The 13,212-nt window shown below is 47.9% G+C and overlaps 1 protein-coding gene across 2 annotated transcripts in view; it reads left to right on the top strand.

Moving 5' to 3' along the window:
- The first annotated feature begins 372 nt into the window (after positions 1-372).
- Positions 373-13,212, top strand: part of PLEC (plectin) — a 59,157-nt gene continuing 46,317 nt past the window's right edge. The window contains exon 1 of one of the 2 annotated variants that reach the window (XM_006830756.1): positions 373-565. In XM_006830756.1, the coding sequence (XP_006830819.1) occupies positions 373-565 (193 nt within the window). Of the gene's footprint in view, positions 566-2,448; positions 2,534-13,212 lie in introns of those variants that run through there. The other variant, XM_006830762.1, reaches the window with a different exon arrangement.

Below are 13,212 nucleotides of genomic sequence, written 5' to 3'. Positions count from 1 at the left end.
CGGTCAGTGTGCCGGTGGCTTCCGTGCTGCTGTGACCATTAGAACGTGCTCTGACTTGAAGTGGCTGGAGGTGCGGGCAGTGTCCACGGGAAGGTCATAGCCTCCCCCATTTGACAGGGTTCAGGATGAAGGATGGGGTTAATATCCTGTGATGGGTGGGGAGTGTGTGTTTGGGTGACTAAAGGAGGGACTGGCCGTCGGCCTGAAGAGGACTGGTCAGTGTCTTGGTGACAGAGAGGTGGGGTCCCCGTGTGGGTGTCCACGATGTGCTAGGGGAGTGAGGTCAGTTGTGGGTGGGATGGAAGGGAGGTCACTATAGAGTGTCCTCTCTCTCCCACAGCGTGATCCACCTTCTACTCTCTTCAGGAGACCATGTCAGGCGAGGGCCCTGAGGTCCGGGCAGTGACCGAGGATGGCTCCAATGGAAGCAGCGGCTCCCCCAGCCCCGGGGACACGCTTCCCTGGAATTTGGGGAAGACACAACGAAGCCGGCGAAGTGGGGCTGGATCTGGAGGCAACGGGAGCGTCCTGGATCCTGCCGATCGGGCAGTCATCCGCATTGCAGGTGAGGGTGAGGGGCCTCGGCTGTCCACCTTGTTGGCTGAGCACCTGCCTTGGACTGGGTGCTGGTGTTTGAGCAGTCTGAAGGCCTCTCCTGTCCCAGGTGAGCGCAGACCAGCACAGCGCCACCTGCTGGCCACAGGGTCCGCTGTGCTGCACGAGTCCTGGGGAGGGGCTTCCTGAGTTGTGGACCAGATTGTGGGCAAGCAAGCGTTCACTCACAGCCTTAGGACAAAGGTCCATTGCCTAGATCAGGCGATCACAACTTTGCAGACTTCTTGGGTCCCTGCAGACCCTAGTGTTGGCTGCTACCATAGGGGTGAGGTGGACAGGAGATGGACGTGCCTGGCCAGTCAGCCTCTTTGAGCCTGCCCTACTGTAGCTGCTAGTCTGAGGAGGTGGAAAATGGGAACCAGAGAGGGACCTGTGAGTGGTCCCAGCAGCTGAAGGGCTAGGTCCCTGGAGGCAGTAGGACTTGGGCCCTGCCCTTGAGCTTTGTAAAATTCCTGAGCTGGGCTGGGAAGCACCACACTGAACCCCATTTAGTCCTCGTGCTCATTAACCCCACTGGACCCACTAGGACCCCCAAAGGGTGCTGAGGAGGGGGCCAGGATGGGAGACTGAGTCACATCAAGGGATGAAAGTGAGGAGAGGTGCTGGGGCAGTTCTGTGTTGGTGGTAGCAACCCTGTACAGGGTTTCCAAGGCTGGAAATCTTTACAGGAGCAGAAAGCCTCAAGGTTCTCCTGTGGAGAGGCTGGTGGATTCGAACTGCTGATCTTGCAGTTAGCAGCCTAACACCTAACCCACTATGCCACTGGGGCCTCCTTCCACAGAGAATAAAAAGGAACAAATAAATACCTCATGTGCCAACCCCTTGTCCAGGGGCTGGGGTTGACATTTTGCCTGACCTTCCAGCCTTCCTTACGTATCACATATGGAACGTCAAGAATGGGATCTATTTTTCCCACTTGAAAAAGAATCTGCAATGTCCTTCCCGGGCTCTGAACCTTCTCCGTTCAGTGTCATCCTTAAAGATGGGAGGGAGAGGACCACAGGGCACTCGGCAGTCCTTGTCTCTGGCACGGGTTGTTTTTCAGTATCATTAAAGGTGCTGTGTAGTTAGGATGACCTCCTTAGGTTAGGTTTCTAGAAGGGGATTCCCAGGTCACAGAAAGCTTCGCAGCACGTGAGTTTAGAGGAGCGTTGTCAGGGGCGGTCTGGGAAAGATGCCCAGGTGTGGGAGGGACGTTTTGCCAGTATGATGGGGAAAATCAATTTTCTCTTATTTGTTCTCAGTCATTTGCATTTATTCCCTGTGACTTACCTCTTCTAGTCCTCTGTGGTCACTTTGTTCCTGTTGGGTTTTAGAGCGCTCTGTATACGGAAGATAACTGTTCTCTCTCGCTCTGGGATGTTGCAATGACCTGTTGCATCTAAGTAGAGGGGAGGGAGTGGACCTCAGAGACTAGCTGTCGGTGGGAGGAGAAAAGAGGGCCGCGCCAGATGAGGAGGGAGAGGAGAGGTTCAGATTGCCTGGGAAGGAGCCGCTGGGGCTGGAACCCGGGGCGCGGAGGATCCCGGCTGCGAGCGGCCGGCGACTCGGTCAGGAGCCAGGACTTGTGTGGAACTGAGACTCGGAGTGGGTGCGGACAGCCAGAGCGCACCCAGTGGTACCGACGCGGGGAGGCGCCGGGACACCGGGCTGAGCAACTCCAGGCCGGATGGGCCTCGCCCCCCGGCCCCGCCCCGCCCTGGGGCATCCTGGGTGCGGGGCGGGGCCGGGGCGGCCCCTTTAAGCGGCGTGCGCGGCCTCGGGGACAGACGGCCGCCAGGGGCTGGAGGCCCGCACTTGCCGACCCGCTTCCCGCGCCGCACACCCCGTGCCATGGCCGCCCCCTTGCCTTCTGGCCCGCCACCCGACGAGTTGGACTTCATCCAAGCCTACGAGGAGGTGCGGGAGAAGTACAAAGGTACGGCCGCCGCCACCCCGCCCACCTTACGGCTCGCTGCCCGCTGGACTGGCCTGGCAGGCTGTGCCACCTGACCGCCGGGCCACTGACCACCTAGGCCGCGGTGGCCGGCCAGAGCACAGCCTCAAACAGCCCCGCCGCCTGGCTTGCCTCTTGCCGTCACCGACGCCCAGAGAAGGAGCGGGCGCGCTCCACGGAGCCCCCGAGACTATGCCCTTAATAGGACATCGCGCTGTGCGGGTGGGTGGGGTGGGCCGCGCGGGGCGGGGGCACACGGCTGGCTCGTCGGGGTCCAGGGCCGCTGTCAGATGTCCGAGCTCAGCAGACACGTGGGTCAGGACTGAGCCCTCCCCTGCCCCAGGGCCAGCGCCTCCATGGGGCCGGGACGGCTGCGGCTGTCTGGCAGCGTGTGGCATAGTTGCCATCTCTCCTCACCGACCCAAACTGTCGGCCGTCTGCTGCCGCCACCCTTCCTTGGCAGGGATTCCCTCTGCACCCATTCTTGGGGGCCCCTGGGGACAGCTGTTGAGTGTCAGGGGAGTCGGGGCAGCACTCTTTCTCTCCAGAGGGACATCAGAGTGTCTGCTGTGTCCAGTTTTGGCAGACCCCCTTCCCTTGAAACACTGGGTCTCTCTGGCTCTGCTGGATATCAGGAGTAGGGCTTGGTGGCTGAGCTCTCAAGATGTGTGGTGTAGCTGGCAGGGTCCCCAAGGGCAGCTCAGGGAGAGGTGCTGCTGGTGGAAACCTCAGCTGGCTGACCTCATCAGGGCCGCTTCCTGGTGGCCCAGGCAATCCTTACAGACAGCGTTTACCAGGTTCCGGAGGGCAGAGGAGCCAACACAAGGCTGTAACTGACCTGTGTGTCCCCAGGGACAGTTGAGCCAGGTCGGGAGGAGGCATTGTTGAGAACTGGCTCTGGACTGCTGGGTTCTGAAGATCCAGGGGCAACCAGCAGGACACTGGCTAAACCCTGGTTCCTCTCTGGTGGGGTAGCAAGACTGCGTGTCTCCTGTGCTCTCTGACTGGTTGTCAGGCAGATGGACGGCTGGTCCCCTCTCAAGCCCTCCCTCCTGGCCCAGCTCCAGGGAGACTGCTCCCTCCGTGCTGCTGAGCTCCCCGGCAGAGGTTGAGGAGCGAGTGGGGTGTGATCTGACCCTGCCTGAACCCGCCTGTCCGAGGTGGGATCCCCAGATGAGGGCCATAGCTTCTGCACATGCCACGCTGGCTTAGGGGGACTGGAGAGCCTGGAGGCCGCCGATGGGGTGCAGAGAGCTCTCTGAGCAGAGCTGAGAGGAAGGAACACTTCTGGGGTGTACTAGGGGCCCCCTTGTCTCCACTGACAAGTGTCTGGGCCAGGCCCACTGCTCAAGGATCCTCTTGGACCTGCTAGAGGCTTGGGGCCCAGTGGGGATCCCTGGAGGTAGAGGTGCCAGTGTGAGTGAAGGTGGGGAGGGGGCATAGTATCAGAGTCAGCCAGTTATTGGTGTGTATGAGAGGGAGGGAAGGCGGGTGGGAAGGGGTCACCTATGCTTTAAGCAGCTGGAATGGGTGGGGGCAGGAGAGCCGGCTCAGCAGTGGCCAACTGAGGACCAGAGGGAGACCCTTGCCCCCAGTCCCACCCTTGCCTGCCCTGTCATCCACACCTGTCATGTCCCTTCTCTTTTCCAAAGTCCAGCATCAGCTCCACCACCAAGTGACCTTCCCAGCCCCGCCCACACATGTGAGATACATGGCCCGCCCTGCCCCCTGGAAATTCCCAGCTTTCCCAGACAGTCACTGTTCCTCTTCAAATCACTTCAACTTCCGGTCAGACCCCACCCCCAGGCAGATTCCTGGGACCCCAGGGCAGTAGTAGAAGGGTTCAGGGCACCCCACATGAGCTGAGTTGTAAAACGGTCCTGACCCCAGCTCAGCCTGGCCTGTAACAGGTCCCTGAGGTCCCAAGAAGCTGCAGTTCTGGCCAACCAGGGAACTGGGGTGATTGGGGTGCTGATGCAGAGAGAGAGGCAGCAGGGGCTGAAGGCCAGGGATAGTGAACTGAAAGTTGCCCTAGTTTGGGGGCTGAGGAAGGGTGCAGGCAGTCTTGCAGATTGCCGGATGGGATAGGGTTCTTGACAGGATACTGTGATGATCCTGGAGGGGACAGGGGAGTAGGTGAGGGACCAGCTCAGGGTTTCTGAGCCTGCCTCGAGAACCCCAGCCCTGCGGGGCAGCCCCACTGTCCCCAGCTTGGATTCTGAGTGTGGCAGTCTGTGTCCTGGCCCTGACCCAGCTGCATGGCTGTTTGCAGGGTGTCTGCCCCGGTGAGCATGTGATGACCAGGGCCCTGGCTAGCCGTCAGGGCTTGTTTGGAGAGGCCTTTTGGGTTGGATTTACGATCGAAGCGAAATGTGCTCTTTGTTTTAAAGAAAAAAAAAAAATTAAGCACTGTGGTGGAGGAGGTGGTTCCGACTCATAGTGACCCTGCGTAGGTTTCTGAGGCTGTAAATCTTTACTGGAGCACAAAGCCTCATCTTTCTCCTGTGGAACAGCTGGGAGTTTTAAACTGCCACCTTGAGGTTGGCAGCCCTACTCGGAACCACTACGCCACCAGAACACTGTGGAAGGACATCCATAGAGAAACACTGGAAGTTCCCCTTCCTGCTCTCCTGTCCCTGTCGGAGTGACTGACCACTGCTACGTGATGCTTGTAGATTTTCCTCAGGGCCTTACCTAGTGTGTGAGCGAGAAAGAATGTGGATGTGACCTCCCCCCAGCTCCTTCCACACAGGTTAGGTCAGCCTTGTATCTTGAGATCAAATTTACATACTGTACAATTCAGTTATTTAAAGTCTATAATTCAATTAATATGTTTATAGAGTTGTGCAATCAATTTTAGGACATTTCCATGTCCCCCCAAAAGAAACCCTGTCCCTATTAGCTGTCACTCCTCATTTCCCCAACACCGTGCCCTGCTCCCACCTCCCCCTAGCCCTCAGGGGCCCCTGATGTCCTCTTTCTCTGGCTTTGATGACTCAAGACATTTCCTTTAAATAGGGTCACACCATGTGCAGTGGTAGCTTCTTTGGCTCATCCTGTGTTTTCCAGGTTTAGCCACACGGTAGTGTGTGTCAGAACTGTATTCTTTTTCTATGGTTGAATAATAGTCCATGGTTGGGTAGATCGTGTTTTCTTTATCCTTTCATCAGTTGGTGGACATTTTCAATTGTTTCCACTTTTTGGCATTAGGGATAATTTTACTTTGGATGGTTTAGTCCATGTTTCTATGTGAGCATGTTTTCACGTCTCTTCAGTATGTATCTGGGGGTGAAATGGCTGGCTCAGATGTTAACTGTGTCTGATCACTGGAGCAGATGAGTCATTCTGCATCCTCACCCATAGTGTACCAGGGTTCTGATTCGCCACATCTTCATCAACAGTTGTTATTATATGGCAAAAGAAGAATGACCAGGCCATCTCATTCCAAAAAATTAGCCACTAAAAACTCCACGGAGCATGGTTCTACCCTGACATAGATGGATGGGTCACGTGAACTGGCATCTAGTCAAACGAAACTGTTTTCTTCTCTCTTTTTTAAACGGAATCTCATTGTCGCTTTCTTTGATTCCCATTTCTCATATGGCTAATGATTTGGAGCATCTTTTTATTTGTTTATTGGCCATTTTTCTAACTTCTTTGGAGACGTGTCTATTTGGATCCTTGATATTTTTAAATTGCATTTATATCTTTTTAATTATTGAATGGTAAGCATGGTGGCTACATGCGATAAGCACTGGACTGTGAACCACCAGGTCTGCAGTTCGAGCCTACTAGCCACCCCGTGGGAGAGGTTTCCTGCTCCCACGAAGATCTAAAGCCTTGAAAATGTTGTACAGGGTTACTATGAGTCGGAACTGACTCAGTGATGCTTAACAGCAATTATCGTGATGTATCCTAGATACAGGTCCTTTCGCAGATAAATGATTTGCAAACATTCTCTTATTATGTGTCTACTCTTCTTGTTCCTTTATATTTAAAAAAAAACTGATGAAGTCCAATATACCAATTTTTTTATTACTCATACTTCTGTAATCACAGCTAAGAAGCTATCGTCTAATGCAAAGTTTCGAAGATTTTACCCTATGCTTTCTTCAAAGAGTTTTTCTGTGGTAGTACTGACATTGCACTTTTGATCCATTTGGTGTGAGGAAGGGGTCCAACTTCATTGTTTTGGAAGTGGATATCTAGTTGACCCAGTACCACTGTGGAAAAAACCTTTTATCGTCAGTGAATGGACTTGGCACCCTGGAGCTTGTTAGTGGCTACCAGCTATTCTGTCACATGGACACGCCCCAGTTTTAACTCACCTGATCTCTGTGGATGGACCTTGGACTTGTCATGAAAATACGTGTACAGTACAAATGGTTAACTCGATGACTACTAAGTGAAAGATTGGATGTTCAAATCCACCCAGAAGTGTCTTGGAAGAAAGACTTGGTGATCTACTTCTGAAAAAACTCAGCCGTTGAAACCGTTAAGGAGCACAATTCTACTCTTGACACCTGTGGGCTGCCATGAGTCACCAGTTACCACACGGCAGCTGATTTTAGGGTGGCATCTTTGGTCATGTCAACTTTTAAATTGATCCGTCTTTTCTTTTTTGACCTCTGGATTTGATGGCATGCTTAAAATGGCCTTCTTTCATTAAAGTTACTGCCAGTAATGTCATGCAGTACTGGCTTGTGTGTGTATGTGTGTGTTTAATGTCTTCATTTGCAGTCTGTTTGGGGTGTGAGGTATGTAGGGGATGAAACTTTGAGCCAGCATTCCTCTCCATCTATAGATCTCTGATGCTAGAAAGCAGATGATCTGCTTCCAAAATACAATGGTGGGATAAGCATAGGCTAGACTGTCCCATTCCAAAAGGGAGAAATTGGAAGGAATAAAAGGGTCTCAGCAAGTTTAACACTAGCAGAGAAAATTCGATCCGGTTTCAAGATCTCTGAATAATCCTGTGTGGCTTCATGTTCACCCCCTGGGTCATCCTTCCTGTCTCTTGAAGGGTAGAACATGTTTGTAGATGAGATGCTCTGTCAGCCTGTTTTCTGCCTGTAGAATCCCAGAAGTCTGACTTCCTTCCTTCATTTTGCCCTGCCTCTGACTCCGTAAATCCAAGCTGTCAGTGTTTCTGCTGATAGAAGGTTCTCAGAGACCTGGGGGGCTCCTGTGCATGTCACAGGGCAGGGAGTCATGGGATTGGACAAGAGGCTGCTCACATGCTTTCCCTCCCCACACCCCACCTCTAGTCCTGGATTCGCCTGAGAGGATCCGTGACTTACACACCTGAGCTCTTTAGGACTAGGTTGTCTAGATACACTCTTGCCTGTCTCTCCAGAGCAGACCGCCTGGACAGGCTGAACAGTCCCCAGTCACAAAGCACCGGGTCCTTAGGCTCAGCAGCAAATTCTTCAATAGATCTTTTTTTTTTTTCTTGCCGTTTTCTATAAGCAACAAGATGAAATCAGTCAGTACCTGCCACAGTTTGCTTGGAAATCTCCTCAGAGTTTGTCCACACAACTGTGGAACACATTCCAGCCGAGTTTTCTCCCACTTTATGAAAAGGGTCACCTTTCCTCTGGTTTCTAATAATGTGTTTCTCATTTCCTTCTAAGGCCTCACAACAACATCTTTAATGTCCATATTTCTAAGAACAAAATTCTTCTGGCTTCTACCTATCATCCAGTTGCAAAGCCACTTCCAAATATTTAGGTATATATAATGGAGTATCAAAAAGTTTGTGGGAAAAATCCATTATATTTTCATTCTATTTTCCCCACAACTTTTTTTGAAGCCCCTTTGTGGTACAATAGCATTTACTTCCTGGCACTAAAATCTCTTGTTCGTGTCGTGTGGCTGTTATAACAAATTGTTACACACTTAGTGACTTAAAAGAATTCATTTTCCACCAGTCAAGAGACAGTAGCAGAATGAATAAGAAAATAGGATCCTTCAATATACTGTTTACAAGAGAGACAAAGACAGAAATAGTATAAAAATCAAGGGATGGAAAAATGTATCAAGCTAATAGCAATTACAAATGAGCAGGAGTGGCAATTTTAATCTCTGATAAAATAGACTTTAAGGCAAAAACCAGGGTAAGAGACAAAGAGGACATTACATCATGATTAAGGGGTCAGTTGACCAAGAGGACATGACCATAATGAATATCTATGCTCCCAGTGAAAGAGCCTCAAAATACATAACCTCTAGGAGAACTGAAGAAAGAGACAACTCTCCAATAACAGTGGTGGTGGTGGTGTGCCGTGGAGTCGGTTCCGATTCCTAGTGACCCTGCACAGGATGTCCGGGGCTCTAAATCTTTACAGGAGCAGAAAGTCTCATCTTTCACCCACGGAACAGCTGGTTGTTTCAAACTGCTGACCCTGAGGCTTAACATCCTGACTGGTAACCAATATGCTATTTTAATGCACCACTTTTGATGAAGGACAGAACAAGAAAGAAATTCAACAAAGAGACAGAAAAACTAAACAACACAATTAACCAATTTGACCTAATAGATGTATATAGAGCACTCAACCCAACAACAGCCGAATACACATTTGTCTTTCCAGAGCACAGGGAACATTCTCCAGCACAGACCATATGCCAGGCCACAAAGCAAGCCTCAATCAGTTAAAAAACATCTAAATACTACAAAGCATCATTTAAGATCACAATGCTATAACATTAGAAATCAACACTAGGAAGATCAAGAAAAAAAAAAAAATCAAATCCATGGAAACTGAACAACTACTTGCTTAAAAACTTTTGGGCAATAGTAAAAAACAATCCTTGAGTCAAATGAGAATGAAAATAAAACCTACCAAAACCTTTGGGACACAGCAAAAGCAGTGCTCAGAGGACAATTTATAGCAGCAAACGCACACATCCAAGAAGAAGAGAGAACGGAAGTCAACAGTTTCAGGAAACATCTTCAACAATTAGAAAAAGAACAACAAAGTAAGTCTAACATCACCAGAAGAAAAGAAACAATAAAGGTTAGAGCAGAAATAAAGGAGATTGAAAATAGAAATAATCAACAAGACAAGAAGTTGATTCTTTGAGCGGATTAATAAAATTGACAAACCATTAACAAATACAACAAAAGAGAAGAAGGAGACCATACAAATACGAAATGATACGAGTGACTGCCTGACAGAACCAATGAAAACAAAAAGGATAATAACAGAATGCGGTGGAGAATTGTATTCCAACAAATTTGAAAACCTAGAAGAAATAAACAATTCCTAGAAACATGTGACTTGCCAAAACTAACACAGGCTGAAGTAGAAAATGTACAGTTCTACCACAAGAGAAAAAATTGATCAAGTCATGAAAAAAACTCCCAACTGAAAAAACTCTGGGCCCAGATGGCTTTAACTGAACTGGTGAATTCTACCCAACATTCAGACAAGAACTGATACCCATTCCACTCAAACTATTCCATAACATACAAAAAGATGGAAAACTCCAAAATTCATCCTATAAAGCAAACATAACTCTGATACTGAAACCACTATGCAGTGATGCAAATGCATCACTAAGAAAGAAAATTATAGATCAATATCTCTCATGAACACAGATGTAAAAATTCTCAAGAAAATCCTAGCAAATAGAATCCTACAGTGTATCAAAAATAATGCATCATGACCAAGTGGGATTCATACCAGGGATGCAGAGATGGTTCAATATTAGAAAAACAATGAATGTAATTCACCATGTAAATAAAACAAAGGGAAAAAAAAATCACTTTATCATATCAATTGATGCAGAAAAGGAATTTGACAAGATCCAACACTCATTCTTGTTAAACAAAGAACAAAACAAAAAAACACAACAAAATAGAAAAAGGGAAATTCCTCATTGTAATTAAGGGCAAATGGTGTGGCACTATGGGTTAATGTGCCAGACTGCAAAGCCATTTGAACTGCAAGGTTGGTGGTTCAAGCTCACTGGCTGCTCCTTGGAAACCCAATACGGGGTCGGTATGGGTCAGACCGACTCAACGGCACTTCACAACAACAACAATACAAACCCAACAGCCAACATCGTTCTCAATGGTGAAAAACTGAAGTCATTCCTCTTGCAAACAGGAACCCGACAAGGGTGTCCTTTATCACCACTCCTAGTTCTGGTGTGGTGGCTCTGTGGGTTAATACGCTGGACTGCAAAGTGGGTTTGAACCACAAAGTCAGTAGTTCAAGCTCATCAGCTGCTCCTCAGAAACCCTGTACAGGGTCACCATGAGTCGGAACCAACTCAATGGCACTTAACACCAACATTCAATATTGTGTTGAAAGTCCTAGTCAGAGCTATAAGACAAGAAAGGGAAATGAAAAACATCCAAATTGGCAAAGAAGAAGTAAAACTGTCTAATTGCAGACAATATGATCCTATACTTAGAAAATCTCAAAGACTCTCCAATAAAATTATTTAACTCATCGATAGACTCAGCAAAGATCAACATACAAAAATCAGTTGGATTCCTTTAAATTAATAAAGAGAGCTCTGAAAAGGAAATCAGGAAAACAATACCATTTACAATAGCCACCCAAAAGAAAAAATTGTTGTTATTATCAACAGCCATTGAGTGAGTTCAAACCAACTTCACAGTCAGGTGTTTATCCTACAGTGCTACACCACTTGGGGATAAACTAACCAGAAAAATAAAAGACCTACACAAAAATTACAAAACACAGATACAAGGATGGAGTCCTGGTGTGGCACTGTGGGCTAATACAGCGGACTGCAAGGTCAGTGGTTCAAGCTCACCTGCTGCTCCTCAGAATCCCTATACAGAGTTGCTATAAGCGATTAGATGGCACTTAACAATAACAACTTCAAGAAACCAACAAAGACCTACAGAAATGGAATATTTATACCCTGCTCATGGATAGGAAGACTTAACACTGAAAATGTCAACACTACCCAAAGCAATCTGTACATGTAATGCTATTCCAATCCAAATTTCAATAATATTCTTTAAAGAGATGGAAAAACTAATCACTAACTTTATATGGAAAGGAAAGAGACCCCGAATAAGCAAAGCATTATTAAAAAAGAAGAACAAAGTAGAAGGTCTCTCACTTCTCGATCTCAAAACCTGCTGCACAACCAGTGTTCACAGCTGGTATTGGTACAATGAAAGACACATAGATCAATGAAACAGAATTGAGAACCTGGAAATAAATCCATCCACCTATGTTCAGGTGATCTTTGACAAAGAGCCAAAATACATTGAATGGGAAAGAGATAGTGTCTTCTACAAATGGTACTGGCAAAATTGGAAATCCATTTGCATTAAAATGAAACAAGACCCATATTGCACACCACGTACAAAAATGACCTTAACATGGATTAAAGACCTAAATGTGAAACCTAGAACTAAACAGGTCATCAATGAAAAACTAGGGACAAACTTAGGAGTTCTGATACATGGCATCAATACACTATCAATCATAACTGTTAACACACAAACAGAAGACAGAATAGATCACTGAGACCTCTTAAAGCTTAGACACTTATGTGCATCAAAGGATTTCACCAAAGGAGTAAAAACAAACCCCAGAGACTGGTAATAGATGTTTGGCAAAGACGTATCAGAGAAGGGACTACTCTCCAAAATTTATAGAACACTTCAATGCCTCAACAAGAAGATGAATGTGTCAGTTAAGGAATGTGTCAGTTACTTCACCAAAGATGACAGTCAGGCAGCCAACAAACATACGAAGAAATGCTCACAATCATTAGCCAGTTGTTGTTGTTATGTGCCTGTGGAGTCGCTTTCTACTCATAGTGACTCTGTACAGGGTTTCCGAGGCTGTAAATCTTTACAGGAGCAGAACGCCTCATCTTTCTCCTGTGGAACAGCTGGTCGTTTCAAACTGTTGACCTTAAGGTTCGCAGCCCGATTCGAAACCACTACATTAGCCAGTGGAGAGATACAAATCAAAACAACAATGAGATCTCTTACTCCAGCATTCATAGCAAAGTTGCAAAAAGTAGAAAGCAACAAATGCTGGCAAAAGTGTGGCGACAGCAGGCATCCTCCTACACTGTTGGTGAAACTGTAAAATGGTGCAACCAGTGTGGAAAACAGTATGGCGCTTTCTCAAAAAGTTGGACTAGAAATATCGTGTGACCCGGCAATCCCTCTGCTTGTCCTCAAGAAAGAAGAGCTCTGAGACAAATAGATCTCTGCACACCCATGTTCATCGCAGCAAAATTCACAACAGCAGAAAGATGGAGACAGCCTCAATGCCCATTAACAGAAGAACGGGTAAACTTTGGTAATACACACAATGGAATGTTATGTAAAGTTGTTGTTGTTAGGTGTCATTGAGTCAGTACCGACTCATAGTGACCCTATGCACAACAGGACAAAACACTGCCCGGTCCTGGTCAACCTCACAATTGTTTGAGTCCATCGATGCTGCCACTGTGCCAGTCCATCTCGCTGAGGGTCTTCCTCTTTTTCTCTGACCCTCCACCTTACCAAACATGATATCCTTCTCCAGTGACTGGTCCCTCCTGACAATGTGTCTGAAGTATGAGAGATGAAGTGTGGCCATCGTGGCCTCCAAGGAGCGTTCTGGCTGCACTTCTTCCAACACAGATCATTTTGTTCCTTTGGAAGTCCA

This window comes from Chrysochloris asiatica, unplaced genomic scaffold (genome assembly GCF_000296735.1).
Source record: "Chrysochloris asiatica unplaced genomic scaffold, ChrAsi1.0 scaffold00001, whole genome shotgun sequence".
Taxonomy (NCBI): domain Eukaryota; kingdom Metazoa; phylum Chordata; class Mammalia; order Afrosoricida; family Chrysochloridae; genus Chrysochloris; species Chrysochloris asiatica.
This window is presented reverse-complemented; position numbering and strand designations above follow the sequence as displayed.